The 22,905-nt window shown below is 40.0% G+C and overlaps 1 protein-coding gene across 2 annotated transcripts in view; it reads right to left on the bottom strand.

Annotated features, from left to right (window-relative positions):
• The window catches only part of RAPGEF5 (Rap guanine nucleotide exchange factor 5), a 235,128-nt gene that overhangs the window by 133,844 nt on the left and 78,379 nt on the right, over positions 1-22,905 (bottom strand). For both annotated transcript variants that reach the window (XM_086397408.1, XM_086397410.1), the window contains exon 7: positions 6,742-6,790. In XM_086397408.1, the coding sequence (XP_086253534.1) occupies positions 6,742-6,790 (49 nt within the window). The remainder of the gene's footprint in view (positions 1-6,741; positions 6,791-22,905) is intronic.

Genomic DNA, 22,905 nt, shown 5'->3' with positions numbered 1-22,905 from the left:
CTGCTTAAGTTCTTGTAACGAGTTATTGGTGACCAGTGACTGTTACCAGCAGTAGATCTTCAAAGCTAGGAATTTAGCCAGATAATAAAAGGCCCTCAACTTGTCTGATGGGTTCACCCAGATTACCAGATCCCGCGGTCACCTGTTGAATGTTTTACAAACATACCGTTCAGTATACAGCAAATGTTAATAACCAAGCTGGAGAAATCACATACCCATTCAAATGCCTATTTAAGCTTGAGTATAGGAATCAACTCTCACATCCATACATGACCACTGGAAAAACCATAGCCTTGACTAGACGGACCTTTGTTGGCAAAGTAATGTCTCTGCTTTTCAATATGCTATCTAGGTTGGTCATAACTTTTCTTCCAAGGAGTAAGCGTCTTTTAATTTCATGGAATCAAAGATGATTGAACAAACAAAGAGGATTTCTGAGGCCAGGAGAAATAATTTAACGTGAATGTAAAACTCGGGCTTCCTTCTCATCCTTTCCGGCCTATTAAAAATAATGTTTCTAAAAGCTAAAACTAAACACAGTAGGTAAAACTATTTTATACAATTTTATGTTTTATATATATATTTAACATCCCAAAGAAATAATAAAATATCTTGGTACAAAAATAACACGGTAACCTGAATCCCTGGCTAATTTATTTGAAAATGAGGGGGGAAAATTGCTGCTATTTACTGCTTGAAAAATGTAAGTTTTCACTCGATTCTTTTCCATTCCCAGAAACAAAAGTAGAAAATGTGAATGCCTTTCCATAAACCAAATCTTTACTCCCCGTAATAACAAGGGAGGGGACGCAGCGTAGCTAGGAAAACTAGAGACTGGATGTTGGAAAGCCTGGGTTTGCACTGGTTGCAGCCTTAACCTGTGTACTCTCTCTCAGGCACGACATTTCCCTCTAAATCCTCTCTGAATCACAAGATTCAGACAATACAAGCAACTCCTCCTGTGGTGAGCACTCTGCCCCAGCAGCCATCCCTCTCCTGCTGGTTTTCTCTGGGGAGCCACACCTGCCCCAGCCTCAGTTCGGGGGACTTAACCTCTGTATCCTGCCCTCCATCCAAGCTTCCACTGCTCCAGAGATGGGCATTCCATCCTTCCAGCAAAGTCCCCGCTGAGACCTCCGTGGGCCTTACCAGGAAAGAGGTTCTCTCCTGCTGAGACTGATTAGCTCCACAGATGCCCTGAGCCTTTGTGGTTTTCAGTTTATTTTTCTCTCACTTGTCCCTAAGAGTCCTGAATAAAACATTCCCAAGGTTGTGACTCCATTAAGGATAATGAAAGAAATTAATGAAAATACTATTATAATTAAATATTGGAGCTGGAAGGAATCACGAAGGTGCCTACATTCTATACCCACCCCCTTATGATACAATACAAATTGGAATCCCTTTACCAAAGTCACAAAGACATTTAATAGTACAAACAGAGTCTAGAACCTCTTCTGTGTTTTCCAAACATTAATATCCTCGATACTTAGTTTTAAAACATTTAACTAGGTATGGACTAGGAGAGAGAGTGAAATATAAAAACTGCCAAAGAGGTTTACCAATATGAGATTTCTGGCTTTCCAGAAATAAAAGCCCACCATGGCACAAATTTCATCTAATCTAAAGATACTGAGAGCTAAACACGCTTTGGCTGTGGATTCCCTTGAAAGGGGGAAGAAAATGTTCCTAAGACTCTAACAATTAGCAGTAGAATCAGCAATTCAACAAAAAAGAAACAAGTGCAAGGATATCTGTGTTAACCGTGTGAAGCCTTAAAATGCTATTCATATTCACTAAGGTTAGCATTTCGAGGAGAAAACTGTTTAAAGACACATCCTAATGGCTTCTTAGAAAATTACAACAAAATAGATTTTTTACAAAGCTAGATCCTTGAGTCATCTATATAATCTATCAATTGGCAATTACTTTTATTTCTGTTTGTAGGACAGCTGAAACCAAAAAACTCTTTCTTTATACTAATTCTTGTTTTAACAACCCTTCACAGAGAGACGTAAATCTGGCATGACCACCTGAGCCCTAATTAACAGTTCCACTGCAAGACAGATATTAAGGCAATCAATTCCTTTTGTCAAGCCCCAGATGTGCCAACTATTATTTCAATACTTTTTTATTAGAAGTATACCAGTTTCTTCTTATTCTACCTTAAAAAAATCAAAATAGTCTTTTTTTTTTAATGAGCATACAGAAAGCACCATTCTGCAGCTAAAATTCTGTTTAATTAAGGCTGTGTTTAACAGTTCATTTTATCACCTCCTAACTACATAGTAATACATTATCCTTTTTCAGACAGCCATTGACTTACTCACGTTTATTTATCTCTGAAATAAACAATGTGATTTTAAAATAGCAGGGAGCCGTATTTGTCCTTGCTCACCACCGTGCCGCCAATGCCCTAGAGTAGGTGCTCAGTTAGAATCTGATAAAGGAACCAAAGCCATACTTAGGAGTTAGGTTCTCACACTTTGCCGCTATGATTTTCCATCTACTCTCAAGGCCAAATGCAGCAGCAGAAGTGTGGGACAAATCAGGTGGCTATCTCCTGAAGTCCACATTTGGATTCTTTGAATATTGCAATATCATCTTGGTTATTTTTGCCCCTAGACGGTTTCCCAAATTTGTTGTAGTTTGGGGAATATGGCACAGAAAAGTCTGTTTTTCTCTAAAAATGATCTTCTTTGTTTACTCTATTTTTCTAGTCAGAAAACTTATTTAATTTTGTCAGGGACAAAGTAAGGATGCTAACTATCTTTTTTATTATTCAATTTATGTATCACAGGACCCTAGCTAATGAAACAGCATGAGGGGAAAAAGGGGGAGTTACTTGGGTTGGTAAGACAGATAAAATAGTCATAATTGATAGACACTGTATTTGCCTATAAAGAAAACCCCAGGTAATTTTAAAACTAGCTATTAAAATTCATTTAAGTTCAACACTTTTGATAGGAACAAAAACAAGAATTCTCATGCAGGAAAAATAAACAATTAGAAAAGATAACAGATGTGGATCAACAAACTGATTCAAAGTATATATGGAGAGGAAAAAGACCCAGAATAGCCAGAACAATGTTGAAGGAGAAAAACCTGGAAGGCTGACAGTGCCCTACCAACACGCACTGTAAAGTTACAGTAACCCAAACAGGGTGGCACTGGCGAAAGCACAGACAAGCAGGGCAGTGAAGAGAACAGAGCCCAGACATAAACCCACACAGATACAGTCAAGTGACCTCTGGCAGAGGAGAGAGGGCAATAAAATGGAAGGAGGATAGTGTTTTCAACAAGTGCTGCTCAAACAACTAGACACACACACACCCACACGTAAAAGAACCTAAATGCGGACCTAACACTCTTCATGAAAATGAGCTCAAAACGGATCACAGACTTAAAGGTCTAGCATGTAATAGAAGAAAACCTAGATGATCTTGTGTGTGATATGACTTTTTAGCTATAACACCAAAGGCAGGATCCAAAAGAGAAGAAAGATAAGCCTGACTTTATTAAAATTAAAAATCTTTGCTCTTTCAAAGACAATGTGAAGAGAATGAGAATACAAGCCAGAGACTGGGAGAAAACACCTGCAAAATATATCCTAAAAAGGACAATCATCAAAAATATATACAGAACTCTTAAGACTCAACAAGAAAACAAGCAAGCTGACTGAAAAATGGATCAAAGACTTTAACAGACACCTCTTCAAAGAAGATATAAAGATAACAAGTAAGCACATGAAGAGATATTCCAGATCACATGCCATCAGGAAAATGCAAACTAAAGCAACCAAATCTGAAACACTGACAACAAATGCTGGTGAAGATCCAGAGCAACAGGAACTCTCGTTCACTGCTGGTGGGAACGCAAAGAGCACAGCCACTCGGGAAGGTAGTCACCAGAAGCAGCTTCTTACAAAACTCAACACACTCCTACCACACGGTCCAGAAATCACACTCTTTGCTACTCACCAAAGCAGCTGAAAACTATGTGTGCATGGAGGTGTCTGTGTAGATGAAACCTGTATACAAACATACACACGGATGTTTATACAAGGTTTATTTATACCATCTATAACTGCCAAAACCTGCAAGCAATCAAGATGTCCTCTGGCAGGTGAACAGATACATAAACTGCGGTACATTCAGACAACAGAATATTATTCTTTTTTTTTTTCAGACAACGGAATATTATTCTAAGCTAGGAAGAAATGAGTTATCAAGTCGTTAGTAGAAGACATGGAGGAACTTTAAATGCCTATTACTGACTGAACAAAGCCAATCTGAAAAGACTATCTACTCTATGATTCCAACCACGTGATGTTCTGGAAAAGGCAAAACTATGGGGACAATAACATAAGTGATTTCCAGAATATGGGGGAGGGAGGCATAAATAGGTAGAGCATAAGGGCAGTGAAGTGATTCTGTGTGATACTATAATATAAACACATGTTATTAGACATTAGTCCAAACCCATAAAATGGACAGTACCAAGAATGAACCCTAAACTATGGACCGTGGGTGACAACGATGTGTCAACATAGGCTATTGATTATAACAAATATACCCCTCTGAGATGCTGGCAGTAAGGGAGCAGGGCATGTGGGGACACAGGGTATATGGGAACTGGGTACTTTCTGCTCAATTTTTCTGTGAATTGAAACTACTCTAAAAGGTAAAGTTTATTTCAAGAAAAACTGTCATGAAAGACAAAGACAGAAACCTTCACTTAAAAAAAAAAAAGCTAAAAATACCAGAAGCCAAAAAAATAACAGTAACCAAAGGCGCCAAAGAATACATTAAGCAAAAAAATGTACAAAGCTTTAAGGAGACATTTTTAAGACAGTACTGAAGATATGAAAAAAGTGGAATGAAATCCTAGATTCATGAATGGAAATGCTTATCTCCAAAGTGCCAATTTATCTAATGACCTATAAATTCAATACAGTTTAAAAATTACCAGTAGGGGTTTTCATGGAACTTGACAAAATAAAACTATGAATTTACGTCCCCATTCCTGATATATTTGTGTTTCACTCTGTCCCTGAGAAGCTGCCAATGTTGTCTTGACATTCCAAGCTCCACGGATGAAATAAGTAAGGAAAATAGAGACGCTAACCTCATGGCATAACAGTCAACTGCATACCAGTCTTTGACTCTGCACAGTCCACTGTGTGTGGGGCTTGCTGACGCTTCCTCAATTCTCTTCACCTCCAGAGAGTTCAAACTTCTCAGCCTGACGTCCGGAATCTACCTCTTTCTGCCTTGTTCACTTTGCTCCAGCCACTTTCACTTCCTTGCTGTTCTCTACACACATTTTGCACACCTCTGTCCAATGCTCTTGCCTGGACGTCCACGGGGCTCACCCCTCAGTGACTTCAGGTCTTTGCTCAAGGGGCCTGCCCAGCCCACACTGTGTAAATTAGCAACCACCTCCTTCTCCAGCCCCATCTATATTTACTTGTTCTATTTTGCTCCAGCAATGACAGAGCATATGTATTTTATTATTTCCCCAACTTTTTCTAAAACTTAAAAAATAAATCTATCTTCCAAGGCACGATCATCCCAACTCACACAGACTGTAAATTTTGTCTCCTTACGGTTGTGGGACACTACATCAGCTCTAGCACAATTTTTCTTCTAAGATTCCCCTCCTACAACCTGTATACTGGTGTCCCTTCTCCCTCTTGGCCTCCACCTATGCAAACATCCACGATCTAATGCCATTCCCACTGCCTGGGCGCTGCGGATCTGCATCGCTGTGCCTCGCATTTCTTCTCCACCACCTCTGTAGTATCCAGGCTCTGCATCCTCTACAACAGCCAAATCAACATAGTACAAACACAACAAGGTGTGTTTGATCCCAAAAGCCACCGAGAGAAAAGCAAAGTTTTCGCTTCTAGCTAGAAAAAGGAAGATGCAAAATGTATGACTTCTGTTCTGAAGACATCTCTGTTGCAGGCATTTCTTCAAACCGTGGCAACTCTCTGACTTTGTCACAGTGCTTTCACCTGCAAAGTCTTAGCCTGGCTTACCATTCTCCATGAAGCCTCTCCCCTCTGTCTGCCATTCCATTCAGCACCGGCCTCCTCTGAACAGCGAGGGTCCTCCTGCTACTCTTCTTTTCAATGCAAGGGTTCTCTACCTCACTGAGCGTCTGTTTCATACTGAATTTCAGCAAAACATGGCTTTCTCTCCTCAAGATGTAGCTGAGAGCTCCCTTTTCCTTTCCACTTATTATATTCACAGATTGCTTCCTAAGGTATTAGGAATTGGATCCATACCATCAGTTCCTATGAAACATGCTTGCTATGAAATGTTATTAGACAATTCAATTATTTTTTTAAGAAGCCACTTTGAGATGAGAAATATAAAACAGAGACCACCATTATATTATCTATTTTCCTCTGTCATTATGACAAGTAATGTAAAGTGGTTTGCTTTCTTTTGCTGGGTACCTAGACCCATGCTTGCAGTGGGCTGCAAACACATTTTGAATTTTGAATTTCATTTTTCCTTGAAGCATGAAATAAAGCCAGGCAGTGAAATCTGAAAGAACTGTATATATGCCTGTGCTATTTTGACAGCAGAATAAATACTTTTTAAAACAAATGGAGATATGCTTTCTGGACCAAATCTTCCCAGGATACATTCAACTGCTCACAACCACATGACATGTGAAATATCCCCTAAGAATCAGAATCTTCCTCCAGCCCCATGAAGGACTACTCACCAGACTTCCTTGCTTTCAAAGCAATAACAGCTGCTAGCTCTCTCTGCACCTAAGAAAATATTAGGGGGAAAACATCAAATTAGAAGAAGAAAAACATAGGTTTGTCTTTAGATCTGCAAAGTTAAGAGCTGTTGAGATAAGAGTTAAGTTTGCTGCCATACTTTTGTTTGTTTTTAATAATATGGAAAAACTTCTGCATAGGAATTTTAGGCCAAAAACCTCAAAGAATCGAATTGACTTCCTTTAAAAAGAAATTATAAACAGTTGCCAGAATGTACACACTGGAAAACACTGTTACTTCTGACGCTTTGATGAAAAGTACCTCAAAAACGTAACGGTGTAACATTCAGGAATAATGCAAATAAATTATTACAACAGGCACAATACTGTGGCAAAGATCGTAAATATTTTTTCTCTCCTAAAGATTCTAGTTTATACAGAAATTCTGGAAAAACGGAGGTAGACGACCTTAGTTTAATTGGACTTCTGTCTGAATACAATGAACAATCACTTGAGGCCTGACAGGTTTACCAGCAACCTTTTCAGATGACGTGCTGCATAAACTCGAATGCTACCAACACACAGGCCAGGTGAAATGGGGACAGGCAGGATGAGCTCTAATATCTTAAGTGCTGTCCAGATTTTTGCTTATTCACTCATTCTCTCTCTCCTCCCTGAACATATATGCTTAAATCCTTTCTCAAAAAGGAACATAAAACAGAGACCAAGAAAGATAACCACAGTCACTTGCAAAGATAATGTGGGAAAAAAAAAGATAACATGAGGATAATATCTGGGAAACCTCTGGAGGTTTCAAGGGGTGGTGGTAGTGAGTTTGAAAGGGTCCTGCAGCTTAATGTGTTATACAAGTGAAATTTTAAAGGCCGAGCGTGAAGTTCAAGGTTAAAGAAGATTTGCTACGGAAATTAATCTAATTTACACTGATGTATGTGAAGGCAAAAGCAGCTCAGCGAGACACTGGGACTCTGCCTGGGATCCACACCACAATGATCAAGGTATAGTCATCCCTGAAGAAAGCATTCCCCCTTCCCCACACTGCTTTACTGCCAGGCTTCCCTGGCTGGCCAGTGTGAATGCCAGTCTAAAGGGTATATATACTCTTGATTTAACTGATTCTTTGCTTCCTTAGGGCTTCCTCAGGAAAATTATACTGTAATGAGAAGATAATCAGTCCCTCTCTAATGGTGGGGGTTTGAAATCCAAAAACATTCATGGGGGAATGGATAAAGAAGATGTGGTACATATATACAATGGGATATCACTGGGTTATTAAAAAGAATGAAATAATGCCATTTGCAGCAACACAGATGGACCCAGAGATTGTCATACTGAGTGAAGTGAGTCAGACAGAGGCGGAGAAATATCATACAACACCCCTTATATTTGGAATCTAAAAAGAAATGATACAAATGAACTTGCAAAACAGAAAGAGACTAACAGAGAACATCTGATGGTTGCTGAGAGAAGGACAGGGAGAAGGGACAGTTAGGGAATTTGGGGTTGACATGTACACACTGCTGTACTGATAACAGATAACAAACAAAAGACCTATTGTAGAGCACGTGGAACTCTGCTCAATGTTATGTGGCATCCTGGATGGGAGGGGAGTTTGGGGGCGAAGGGATACATGTATATGTATGGCTGAGTCCCTTCATTATTCACCAGAAACAACACTGTCAATCAGCTGTGTGTGAGCGCACATGTGTGCATGCGCCCGCACATGCACGCATGCTCAGCCGCTCCTACTCCAATACAAAATTAAAAGTTTAAAAAAAAAAAAAATGCTCACAGATATAAAAATTTAGTTGAAGAACTTATGCAGAAAAAGAGACTTGGGAGAGATAGAAGTGATGATTCATCAGAGGAAAGCCTTTACAAAATACTTGCATGTGTAGTAATAAAAAAGCAACAAAACAAAACAAAACACAAATTAGTGCCTGTTTTAGACATTTGAAATTGTGTGTAAGGTTTACCGTTACACACAATCCCCTGTTACAGGGGAGAATATCTGGAGGTGGACAAAGACACAGATTAGAAAGGCTCCCTGGGGCCCTGTCAATGGCTTCCTAATGTTGTGGCGCCCAGGGAAGACTCCTCTTGGCTCAGACATAGAAAGGCAGCAGAGACAGAAAAAGATGCAGAAGGTGGCTCACTTAAAGCTGTCTTCTCCACCCTCCTCCTTCAGTTTTCTATACCTGAGACTCTCTTCATGAGAGCTTCAGTTTTTCTTTCTCGATTTAGAAATAAGACTCAAAACAGAAGTAGCTCAGAAAAGGAAAATGTTATATTCCCAACACTATATAAAACATCTCTGCAAAGATTTGGTGGAGAAAGAAAGGGACAAAAAGGATGAGCAAGAAACCCACAGAGCACTTTTTGGGAAGCCAAGATGGAAAAAAAAAAAGGATAGTGAGAAAGACAAGAACTTCACAGTTAAAAATGAACCTAAGCTTTTTCTTTTTTCCATAAAATAAGTGAGAATACTCTACTGTACCACACCACATCCCCTGAACTCTGCAGTCAGGGAGGACGGACGAGTGTTACGTGCGGTGGCGTGTAGAACAGCTTCCACATTTCTGCCCCAGAGGGAAAACATTTTTGCGCAAAACCCAAGGGTAGGTTATTCTTCCTCCAAAATACAAAGGGGGAAGCACTGAGCAAACAAATCACAAACTGGGTGAGATCCCGTTAGAGTCTCCTATAGATGGCTGGAAGGCATCACTGACGCAATGGACAGGAGTCTGAGGAAACTCCGGGAGGCAGGGAAGGACAAGGGAGCCTGGCGTGCTGCAGTCTATGGGGTTGCAAGAGTCAGACACGACTTAGTGACAGAACAACAACACAGTATCCTCTTAGCACTTTTTTTTTTTAAAGACACACCAGCAATCATTATTTCATTATTTTCAATTGTGACTAATGCCTGTCTTCTGGGCAGAAGCTCCGCTCAGGCAGCTATCTTTTCAGCACCATGACTCAGGGCCATCAACACGCTTGCACTGACCCACAGGAGGTGGATGAAGAGGCAACTTAAAGGGAACAGAGACAGAACCCAGGGGAGGGAAAAAAAAAGGTTGCCTGAGGGAGGACAAGGAAAATCCAAAGAGAAGGCACTCCCCCTAAGAAGGGACTTGTAGCAGAAATCTTCAGAACAAATTAGGACTCCAAGCCTCCTTTAGCAAATACTTGTTAGGTTTATTCTGAAAACTTAAACTTTTAACAACTGCAGAAACAGAGACTAGACTTTTCTTTGTAAGCACTAATACGGGACTTGCCGGCACTGAAAAAGAAACATAACACCCCAGCAACGCTCAAGTTTCCAGATGTCTGAAGTCCTGGCCCACATTTTGATAACTTTCTGGGAACCCTGAGCAAAAACCAACCAGCTAAGATGCTCCTGAATTCCTAACACTCAGGGACTGATGAAGATAATAAATATGTGGCGACTCTCTCTGAGTTCGCCTTTGTGTGTCTATCCACACATACCCTTTTTCCTAATAAACACTTAACCTGTTTCACTTAAAAAAAAAGAAGAAGGTACAGTAAATATGTGCTGATTTAAACCATTAACTTGGGGGAAGAGTCTGTTACACTTAAAAGTCTTTTATAGACAATTATTTTTCTACTTGATCTCCTTGTGCTGTTCCTTAATGTAAGCCTCTCTCATCACGACACATATGGAACCCTCTTCTTAAATCAGTATCAAAAAATACATACCTATAAATGTATATTTAAAAATGGCCAAGAGCCATGCTCTGATATTCACCACTGTTTTTATTTTATGAGCGTGCTAAACCACTGCCTAGAAAATTAGAAGAAATGCACTGCTGTTGATCTGACGGGAAGTCCATTCTCACAGTGGTCTATCACAAGCCTTCGTTGTCGCTCAGTCATGTCCGACTCTTTGCGACCCCATGGACCGCAGCACGCCAGGCTTCCCTGTCCTTCAGCATCTCCCGGAGCTTGCTCAAACTCATGTCCATTGAATTGGTGACTGAACATTTTATGTAGCTCAGAAATGTACCCTACCTATGTCACACCCTCAGTGAAGTCTTATAATAAGAAATCAGACACACTAATATTTCTGTAATGAAATGTATGATTATTCATACCAAATGGGATAAAGACAGACTAGGAGGAGTCTCAGGATTTTCTACTAAATATATTCAGTTTAGGTTAGACTTTGGCATCAGGTGGCAGAGTGGGAAAGAATCCACCAGCAGGAGATGCCGGAGATGCGAGTTCGATCCCTAGGTCGAAAAGATCTCCTGGAGTAGGAAATGGCAAGCCCTTTCAGTTTTCTTGTCTGGGAAACTGGACGAGGATCCTAGCAGACTGCAGACCATGGGCTCACAAAAGAGCTGGACATCACCGAGCAACTAAGCACACAAACACACAAGTCATGAAAACCTTTTGTGTTTTAGGGCTTTTATATTTCAGATTTGTGAATAATGGATCGTAAGTAAACCTCTACTAATTTTAAGCTGAAGGTTTGTCTCCATCTTTTTCTCATGTTTCTTCTTGTCAAATAGCTATGTAGTCACTATATTCTAAGAAATGCTTTCTTTTAAATTGCTTGGCTTTGCATCCATTTTGAACCTGAATGCACATGAGAATCACTTGGGAAGCTTTAAAAAAGCAACTGATACTTGGGCCCCATCTAAATCAGAATCTCTGGGGGACAAGTCCAGCCATCAGTATTTACTGCTGCTGTTGTTCCCAAGTTTCTTAAGCGATTCTACACTGTATCCAGGGTTGAGAAGCACTCTTCTATTTAATAAGACATCTTCACTTCTCCAAGACTCAACCTTTTAATCTTGAAATCATTTCAACTGACAATCAATTTTTACTTTTTATTTTATTCTCCTCTAATTTAAATCATTTGTAAAGAAACATGGTTTTCACTGTGTTTTAGGTATTAAATTTTGATATAATCCAATCAAATGGTAAGATTCCGTTACATCATCAGTGGTTTGACAGACCCAAGCACAAGGAAAATTGCAAGGGAGCTTTTAAAGAAGCTTAAACTTTAAAACATAGTTTACTTAATATAAAAAGAACCCTATAACTCAAAACACATTTGCAGCTTAGGGTGTATTTGCTCTTGTGAATATCTAAATAGAGGATAATTAAGGGACTGATAAAACACATCAAAATTTCCTTTTCCTCTGGGTACCCATCAGCAATTTTAAAATGTTTTAAAGTGTTGAAGTATTTTGGCTTTCTATCTTTAAAAACCAGCAGGGCTACTCACAAAATAGCCCTGAAATTCAACAAGAATCAGGGTTAGTCTCAGTTCCAGCATATTGTCTGTTTTTCTCTGGCTTAATAAGGCTTTCAGACTCAAAATACAAATGCAATGAGTCTTGCATCAGCACAAGGTTCAAGAGGCAACAGAAAGTGTCAAATACAAGCCCCGAGTGCCAGAGATCATGGCCATGGAGAGGTCAACTGAGAAGACGTGGTGGCCTTCCTGGAGGAAGAGGCCCCTGAAAACCAAGCGTGAAGCTGGAGAAAGCCAACAAAGGTCCCTGTGGGAGACAGACCAACAGTGACAGACGCCACCAAAGGGCCATCCTTATAAACTAATGTTTCAGAAAATCATGAATTCACAAATGTCCTAAAGGTTTTTAATAAATCTATTAATCTTAGAACTCTTTAAATTTTGATAATATAATCAAAATGTTTTTAAAACACAGAACACATTTTCTCAATTTCCTAAATTAAATGTAAGAAGAAACATAATTCAATACACTTTCCTGTTTTATTCCCAAATATACTTGCTCCCAAAACAGGGTTAAAAATTCTAGATAAATAAATAAATATGCTTATTAAAGCCATCAACATATTTCTGGATAAGATATAAACTGAGTAGTGATGGTGGCTAGACTTCTGTCCCATGAAGAAAGAGCCACATACTCAGTGACAATTTCCTTTGTTCCTCAGTGGCCCATTTTCCCATTTCCAAATTCACTCTTCTGTTCTAAATAGTTAATATTGCCACAGGACTGACACATGAATAATCCTGTGATTACCTGCTAATGTCAACCCATAATTGGAAAATTAAGAAGGTTATTTATCTGTCTAGACAGTACTGTTCTCTGCCTAATAGTTTATTTAACAAATAGTTGTTTTCCTAATAACTACTCTCACCATATCAAAGACGTGTTTGCTAAGCATGCTACGATGATAAAATATGCTTATTCTTATTTCAAGGATATTAGGGATATTTTTAAAAATTCTCATAAATACTTTGTTGACTAAATACAGATATGTCTATTTTATTGTAACTTAGATAATCACTGACCAAAGACTAATACATACATAAGTGACCTGAAACTAACTAGTGGAATAAAGTCCTACACGTAAGTTCTTTTCTTTTTTTTTTTTAATATTTATTCACTTGGCTGTGCCAGGTCTTAGTTTCAACATGTGAAGCTTCAGGCTCACATGCGGCAGGTGGCATCTCGTTCCCTGCCCAGCGACTGAACCTGGGCCCCCTGCACTGGAAGCATGGAGTCTCTAGCCACTGCACCACCAGGGAAGCCCCTATATGTAAGTTAGTTTTTTAAGTCTGTTATTTAGGTCTGCTACGTGTACATGTATCTCCTATGCATGAGGTTCACATTAGAAAGATGTGATAATTTTTAGTTGATCATAAGCATGGTATAAGTTAACAATGGAAATGAGATTTAGAATTGCATAACAATGGTTTTGGAATAGTACGAGGATGATATTCAGGTCAGCAAGAAATGATGGACTCCAGAGACAGCAACACCTGGATTGTACTCAGTTTGAAGTACCATCTGTTCGGCTTATGAGGAGTTGACAGGATTCACGGGACAACCCCAAGGTGGTCACCTCCTCGCGGTCGACGTGATATAGCAGTCTTCATTTATCTTGTCCTCAGCAGGGTCTGGCATGTTACCGTCCTCTTGTCCTTAGCCACCAGGATTCCATGACACATACCCTCCAGGCTCTTCTCTTTTCTCTCTGGCTGCCACTTCTCTTCCCTCAAGGCTTCGCTTTCCCCTATCTTTAAGTTTTGATGATCCTCAGTGGTTTGTTCTTAGCCCTCTCAACCTTCTTCTCTTTCTATTCATTCTCCCTAGGCAACCTCACTTACTCACAGGACTTCAATCTATCTGCATTTCCAGGGTCCAAAAGTCTCATCCCCATCCACCTCCAGGACCTAAATGCCCCACGAGTAACTCAAACTCAACACTTCCAAATGTGAAGTCACTTTCTTACACTTCCCTCCACTCTCTAATCTGTAGCATGGCCCATATACCCAGGCAGTGAATGGTACCACCATGTACCAGGGTCTCAAGCCAAGAAGTGAGGTGTCCTTGATTTAATGCAACCCACCGTCTCCTCCCAACTCAGACTGTTGCCTCTCATTTACCTCTCTTCAAACCACATCATACTCAATAGAAAATATAAATCTTATATTAATCTCTTGCTAAAAAACTCTTCAAAGACTTCCCATGACACCATGACAGAGTCCAATGTCCAATATTTCATATATAATATTCTTTTCATCTGGTCTTCAGTATCACCTATTTCCACATCTCCTTTTTTGGGGTGAGGGAGTTCTTCGTTGGTGTGCTTGGGTTTTCTCTAGTTGTGGCAAGCAGGGGCTACTCTTTGTTGTGGTGTGTGGGCTTTTCATTGCAATGGCTTCTCTTGTGGCAAAAAGGCATGTTTTAGCTCTACAAACTTTCAAATACTCAGAACTACCCACAGTGGAAATGTTCTACTATGTGAAGTTCAGTAGAAGATGCTTTATATGGGAAGGTAAATTTCAGAAGTACCCAGACCAAGGATTTGTTCTAAAGATTTGTTTTATGAATGCCTCCTACCCAAATTATCCACTATCATCAAAAGAGAACAAGCATAAACCTCCTGGGAGTCGTCTATCTGTCAGCCTGCAGTAGAACAGTTGGGGATATTATTGGCATTTCATCTGGGTAACAGAGACAGGGGGAGGGCAAATCTCAACAGATGAAAAAGAACAGTTGGAGGCCATTCCTTACTGTGGAAATCTCTTCAATTTCATGGCACAAAGAACAGGAGATGCTGCAGATGTACTGGCCAAATGTAATCCGAAAAGAGCAAGCAAATGACACTGACATCTTTTCAAAAGAGCAGGTGAATCTGCTCCTTCAGTCTTCAAAGCTGCTCCTCAATTCTTGATCTAGTCATTTCCCCAAAGCTCTAACTGCTCATCCACATGAATTTCTTGACGAACATTTTATATATATGAAATGTTATAAGGAAACACGTATACATTGGACACCCTGGGTTTTGCTATGACAATGAAATAAAACATGGATTATGCTTATATCAATATATTTTTAAAAATTTTTAAGTCTCAAGTTACTTTTTTCCATTTTCTGGTAAGACCAGAGTATTTTCAATCTATGTCACATTTAATGATTCTTCAGTAGATTTATATGATATGGTTTATTTAACAAAGTATCTTTAAAGACATAATTTGGAAACATGTCTTTAGCATGCCTTTTATTTAGTATTACATGTCATTCCTTATATGGTCTTTCTTAATCAGTGTGCTTTTTGGAAGTAAGTTTCTAAACTGCAGCAGGAATATAACCTATAGCTCTAGACATTCCAGGGATCTTCTACAGTAAGGATCTCCAATCAGAAGGGACAGGTCCTATAGAAGCTGAAAGAGTGAAGGCAAGAGGAGAAGGGGGCAACAGAGGATGAGATGGTTGAATGGCATCACTGACTCAATGGACACGAGTTTGAGCAAACTCAGGAACATGGTTAAGGACAGGGAAGGCTGGCGTGCCGCAGTTCGTGGGGTCACAAACAGTCGGACACGACTGAGCGACTGAACAACAACAAGGGACATTACACAGAAACTCCCCCACTGGCATGAATCCAGATCATCCAAGACCCTTGCAACCAGGAAGTCTATCTACAAAAACTGCGAATGTGGGAGGATATCCTGGAAGAACAAGATGCAGAACACAAGATCCAAAAGCCTATAACAGGAACGGGAAATCTTCATCTAGTTTATGCCAACCTTGAGGGAAATCTGGGAATCTGTTTGCTGGGGCAGAGTCACAGCCCTCCACCCCACAGCACAGGACTGCTATGGGCATGAAGTGAGTTAACACCTATAAAGCATCCAGGAATGGTGCCTGCAACAGCGAGTGCTACGTGCATGTTAGCTACCATCATCATCATCATCATCACACTACTATAAGCAATACGGCTGAGCTTAACAACAAATTATAATAGAAGGACACTTCAGTCCCTAGTTGCTTTACTATTTCATTTGTTTAAACCCTTCTTCCTATCTAAATTATTAAAACTCCTTGACAATCAGTACTGCTTCTGCTTGTAATATGCCTCCTACATGGCCCCCACATTGCCAGGAGCATAAAAGTGACTGATAGGCTTCACTGAAAAGGGCCAACAGTGCAGGTATTTCTAGAGTTTATATTTTTTTAAAAAATATACTTTTAGATTTCTACAAAATTCTGAAGCTTTTACAAAGGTATGTAAGACAGACCTCAGATTTAGAAATTCACTTTGAAACTTCAGAGGGATCAACCAACGAGCTGTGGCCTGGCAGCTTTTGGCATCCAAGAGATAACTGCTGTTGAATGAACCAAGGGATTGTGGCTGTATTCGACAAGCAGTGTGTATTACTTTTGTATTTCTGCCCTAGCAAATCACGACCCACAGCTTAAGAGAACACCCATTGATCATCTCACACTGCCATAGGTTAGGAGTGCAGAGGAAGCATGGCTCAGCTGGATCCTCTGCTTAGAGACTTATGAGGCCAAAAACGAAGGTACAGGCGGAGCTGTGTTCCCTGTGGAAGCACTGGGAGAGAAGATGCTTCCAAGAGCATCCGGGTGGTTGGCAGAGTCTGGGTCCTGCATCTATGTGACTAGGGGACCCATTTCCTTGCTTGTGTCACCTGGAACCTGCCCTGAGCTCCTAGAGGCCTCTCTCTGGTCCTTGCACAGGGAGACCTACTTCTCAGAGCCAGCAACAACACACTGAATCCTCACACTCGAATCTTTCCTTATTTTCTCTTCTGTCATTTCTCTTTGATGCTCACCACAGCAAGGTTCACAGGATTAGACTGGGTACTTGCAGACAATCCAGATCTGTACACTTAATTGCATCAGCAGAGTACCTTTTACCACGTAGTGAGTATTTACAGGTGCCAAATACTGCATTCATCTTTGGGGTCATTCTACCTACTAAGGTACAGCAACTCAGAGCCTCAGAGCCCTCCTGTAAAACTAGCCTTGAGTAAAGTTTAAAAATAAAATAAAATTTAAAAAAAATAATGTATAAAAAAATAAATAAATAAATAAAATAAAGGAAAAAAAAATAATTAAAACTAGCCTTGAACCCCATTTTAGGATTTTATAGTAACATGCTAATAAGTCTAGTCCTGGGTCATGATTTACCTGCTGTAACATCTTTACCAGAGCATACCTCTGAGTTCACACAATGGAATCCCATGACTTGAGAGCCAGTCTGAAGAAATATCTGAATTGCTAAACCATGCAGTCATGTTTACAGTATTTCATGATCCCTAACAGGCTAAAAGTTAAAATGCTGTTTAATAAAATTTCATAGGTTTCATTTTATACAATTCTTCAAATAAGAAGACTCTATAATCAAATCCCAAACCCCACCTGTTGAGACTTATTCAGTAACTATGAAGTGTCCTAAGTGAAGATAATGTAGAGAATTGCCTTTTGAACCCTAAATTGCTATTTTTCATTACTACAGCAATTACTGTACAATAGCAAAAATTGCTATTTTTAATTACTCTTCATTAATACTTCCTGTCTCAAATGCTTCACCTCTGCAATGCAAATGACAACCCATTGTGCTGCGCAAGGCTGAAATGCGATGCTGCATAAAAACAGAAGCAGGATGCTTGCACAAGGTAAGAACTCAACAAAAATCACCCAGTCTTAGCCTTTTACCCAGATCTCATTTGGTCTTCATAACTCAACAAGAGGCTAATACCTTTATATCTGCAAACAAGTTTCTTCAATAATTTCCCCATATAGAAGTTCATCTGTGCTGTTTCTAATACAAAAGATGGAAAACAACCATAATGGTCAGGGGATGATAAATCCATGGTATAGGGTGCTATGAGCAACAACCAATGCCACAGGAGGTACTGTTGGTGCTGAAAATACATTAAGGGAAAAGCACAGACCTCAAAATAAGAGTCATTTTTTTTGGACATATTTTACAAAATATACACCACACAAGAAATATAACCTAGAAAGTAATAAACACTAAAGTGTCAATAGTGATTCATTTCTAAGCAGTTTCACTACGGGCATCTTTTTTATTCTGGAATTAAAAAAAAAAATTATTGTCTTTATATTCAAGTTAAATAACCCAAATGTCAGATAAATTTTTAAAATTTGCAAAGCATAATCCATAGTAACAATGACTCACTACCAGAATTATCATCATTTTGACATAAACAGAATTCACCCTAATTCTAACCATCTAGTATGCACATAAAATTTCCTTATATTGATTTATATTAATACAACAGCATAAAATAACAAATTAATTTAAAATTTACCTTATTCCATCACCACCAAAAACTCAAGTAGTTTTCTCTTTTTTATATGCCTCCTGGTCCTCCTTCACAAATGGACATAATACTAAAGCTGTACCATTGAGTTAAGTATGTAAAATTAAATTTCATCTAAGCAACTATAAGAAGTTCTATTTTAAACCAATGCACCAAAGAAGCAACCCAACATGAAATGTTCATGGATCGTCCTTTGAAAGTTCCTTCCACTTGCCTTAGATAGGATTTCACAGTAATACTCCACAAACCTGTGACTGTTAATGTACAAACTGATGGCTAAATGGTCTATCTGTTCAGTTCAGTCATTCAGTCATGTCCGACTCTTTGCAACTCCATGGACTGCAGCACACCAGGCCTCCCTCTCCATCACCAACTCCCGGAGTTTACTCAAACTCATGTCCATTGAGTCCGTGATGCCATTCAACCATCTCATCCTCTGTTGTCCCCTTCTCCTCCCGCCTTCAATCTTTCCCAGCATCAGGGTCTTTTCAAATGAGTCAGTTCTTCACATCAGGTGGCCAAAGTACTGGAGCTTCAGCTTCAGCATCAGTCTCTCAAATGAATATTCAAGGTTGGTTTCCTTTAGGATGGACTGGTTGGATCTCTTTGCAGTCCAAGGGACTCTCAAGAGTCTTCTGCAACACCACAGTTCAAAAGCGTCAATTCTTTGGCGCTAAAAATTCTCCAAGCCAGGCTTCAACAATACATGAACCATGAAATTCCAGATGTTCAAGCTAGTTTTAGAAAAGGCAGAGGCACCAGAGATCAAATTGCCAGCATGCACTGGATCATCAAAAAGCAGGAGAGTTCCAGAAAAGCATCTATTTCTGCTTTATTGATTATGCCAAAGCCTTTGACTGTGTGGATCACAATAAACTGTGGAAAATTCTGAAAGAGATGGGAATACCAGACCACCTGACCTGCCTCTTGAGAAATCTGTATGCAGGTCAGGAAGCAACAGTTAGAACTGGACATGGAACAACAGACTGGTTCCAAATAGGAAAAGGAGTACATCAAGGCTGTATATTGTCATCCTGCTTATTTAACTTATATGCAGAGTACATCATGAGAAACAGTGGGCTAGATGAAGCACAAGCTGGAATCAAGATTGCCAGGAGAAACATCAATAACCTCAGATATGCAGATGACACCATCCTTATGGCAGAAAGTGAAGAAGAACTAAAGAGCCTTTTGATGAAAGTGAAAGAGGAGAGTGAAAAAGTTGGCTTAAAGCTCAACATTCAGAAAACAAAGATCATGGGATCTGGTCCCATCACTGCATAGCAAATAGATGGGGAAACAATGGGAACAGTGGCAGACTTTATTTTCTTGGGCTCCAAAATCACTGCAGGTGGTGACTGCAGCCATGAAATAAAAAGACGCTTACTCCTTGGAACAAACATTATGACCAACGTATACAGCATATTCAAAAGCAGAGACATTACTTTGTCCACAAAGGTCTGTCTAGGTTTTTCCCGTAGTCATGTATGGATGTGAGAGTTGGGATTGTAAAGAAAGCTGAGCACCGAAGAATTGAGGCTTTTGAACTATAGTCTATCTGTATACCCTGTCAATTAAAAAGGTCTGTTTTGCATGTATATTGCAAAGAAAAATTACTATCTTCGTCTTGGGAACTGATACCCAAAGATCATAATATATTGTATAAACACACACACTTCTTCCCTTATTGACAAGGGACTCTTCAAGTCACATTTTATTCTTGAATGGGTTCTGCACAGAGACATCTTTCTGAAATGATGCTTTTAAGTTAATGTCCCCACACTGTGCTCATCTCAGTAGGCAAAACACCATGAACTATGCTATTCACCAATAACCAAACATACTTCACAAGGCTACAGTTAAATTAGGTTACCACAAGATCCGAGCATGTACAGATGGTTTTTTTGAAAAGTGAAGTCGCTCAGTCATGTCCGACTCTTTGCGACCCCATGGACTGTAGCCTACCACGCTCCTCTGTCCATGGGATTTTCCCAGCAAGACTACTGGAGTGGGTTGCCATTTCCTTCTCCAGACGATCTTCCCAACCCAGGGATCGAACCCAGGTCTCCAGCACTGTAGGCAGACGCTTTAGTGTCTGAGCCACCAGGAAAGTCCTGGTTTCTTTGAAAGTAGAGACAATAAGTTAGTATTTAGTTTTAAAAAGTCATGTGTGTGTACATCTATATCTTTTGCTATATAGGGAGCTCTTCCCAAGACAAAGAAAATCAACTTGATGTATGGTAGTTGTAGAATATATTAAGCTTGTTTGATTTACAAAGGAGAGAAAAATGCCACTGAGTTACCTGTTTACATATTGATAATGGTGGGCTTTGTGATGTGTTACCATGAGATCCTACCTGAGAGAAACTGAAGGAGCTGTAACCAGCTCTCCACATGGTCCTAGAGACTTAAAAATCCACAGCCGAAGGTGCCTTGAATGCTGTGACAGCTGATCAGGGTAGCTCTAAAGCACAATGAGGAAAGGTACTAATAAACCCCACAACTCCTTAGAAATACCAAGAACAAGGAAAACTACACCAAGACTGAGCTACAAGTGCTCCGGGGCTTTCTTGATGCTTCCCGAAACGAGATCTGTCTTCCTGGGCCTGACTTGACATTTCCTCTCAAATCTCAATCCACCTGACCTTCCCCAAATCATGTAGCAGCTCTAAAGCCCTTGGAAGGGCTGGAACCAGGCTACAATTCCACGTGAGAATTGTACGTTCCCCACAGATGAGAAATATAAGGTGGCAAGGTGTTCAAGATCTTGCAGTACCCAGATGCAAGGTGAGTCATTCCCTGGAGGAGTCACTTATTTTTATTCTCTGAACAAACACGCTCACTCAGGTCTGTGACAGACTCAGAAAACGGAGATTAACTCCACTCCATTTCTCTCTTCCCTGGAAAGGAAGAGGCAGCTAGCCCAGAAAAAGAGTGAGTGGAGATCAGTACTTCAGCATTAAAAAAGCCGTATTTCTAAATGTGGCAAAATTCATCACTGGGTGGTGTGCATTGCGTACTCAGTGTGACAGATTCTCCCCTCTTCCCCTAACCTAAGATTATTTCTAGACCTTACTAACTCTATGTATCATGTCTTAAATAAGTCTCCAAAGTTCTAACTTTTTAAACATTCGGCAAAGCTCAAATCCCATGCTATTTCTTCTTCCTGAACTGGTACCAATGTGAACAATTCCAATCAAAAAAGCTGTCACCATTCTCTTTAGGGAAGCCCCAGGAATACTGGATTGGGCAGCCATTCCTTTCTCCAGGGGATCTTTCTGACCAAGGGATCAAACCTGGGTCTCCCATACTGCAGGCAGATTCTTTACCATCTGAGCCACTAGGGAAGCCCTCTCTTCAGACACTACTGCCCAAAAAGGAATTTCTCCACTGTATCAAACCCAACTCATAGGTTCATCCAGAAGGATGAACTAAAGGGATCCTAGCCACTGTATATGCTTCTGGACTCAGAAAGGATGTAGCAGATTCTTGCGAAAGACAAACCTTAAAGAAAACAAGGGAAGGTTCAGGAGAAAGACTAGACATGGCAAAGGAGAGGAGTTTCAAATGAGTGAGAGGAGTGAGACAGCTGACAGACAGCCTTGGGGAGCTGGGGTCTTTGAGTTTCCTGTGTTATGCTTTTGGTGACACAGGACAATTGGTTGTTCATTAAGACTCAGTTCCTGGTGCCTCTCTGAAAAGTATTTCCCAAGAGATTCTATCTAAGGAAAAGATGACATGGGAGAAGAATCACAGGCCCGGGTTAAGTCCCTAGTTAATGAGAGGAAAATCAGGTCCTTTTTACCTGTAAAGCAGGATTCCAGAGAGGGAAAATGTGAGATGACTTTTACTAGAAAGAATGCTAGGAAGCATCAGAGAACAAGTTCATGGCCGATGGAAAACTGATGGAGTTAATGTCACAACTTCTAGACATTAAGCAGGGAAAGACTTTGCTGTGAAGTTGACAATGTGCTGCAGTTATAACCACCTCTTCTTTTGTCTTTTGTCTTTTTTTCCTAGAGAGTTGCAAAAAGAAATTCCATCTCAAATCTCTTCTTCTCTAACACTTGCACCAAAAGTTATGTGTCCTCTTGACTTCTTGGGGTTTCATCTGCTTCAAGATCTTCTAGGACTTACAGCAGTAACCTTCATTTGTCATTTGGGTTAGATTTTTTTTTTAAGGTCAGAGGCATTTCTCAGAGGAGTGATAACGTACCCTATGAGAAGGAATTTGGGAAATACCACTAAGGACATCAAATGCAGAGTGGTTCTAAACTAAAATTGGATGAGCTGAAGAAAATGAGCAACAGCATAGAGCAGAGACATACCAAGAGAGAAATCTACACTGATGAAAATCATCAACTACATCAGCTTTGAGGAAGAATATGAGGGCGCCAGGAATGCCACTGGCAAGATGGTGGAGCAGAAGGACATGCACTCATCTTCTCTGTGAGAACTCCAAAATTACAACTCTTTGCTGAACAACTACTGACAGGAGAATGTTGGATCCCACACACAAAAAAAGA

Source organism: Bos grunniens, chromosome 4, assembly GCF_055505025.1.
Source record: "Bos grunniens cultivar Pamir isolate PY7600 chromosome 4, Bosgru_T2T1.0, whole genome shotgun sequence".
Taxonomy (NCBI): Eukaryota; Metazoa; Chordata; class Mammalia; order Artiodactyla; family Bovidae; genus Bos; species Bos grunniens.
Note: the sequence above shows the minus strand (reverse complement) of the source record. Positions and strands in the feature narration are given on the sequence as shown.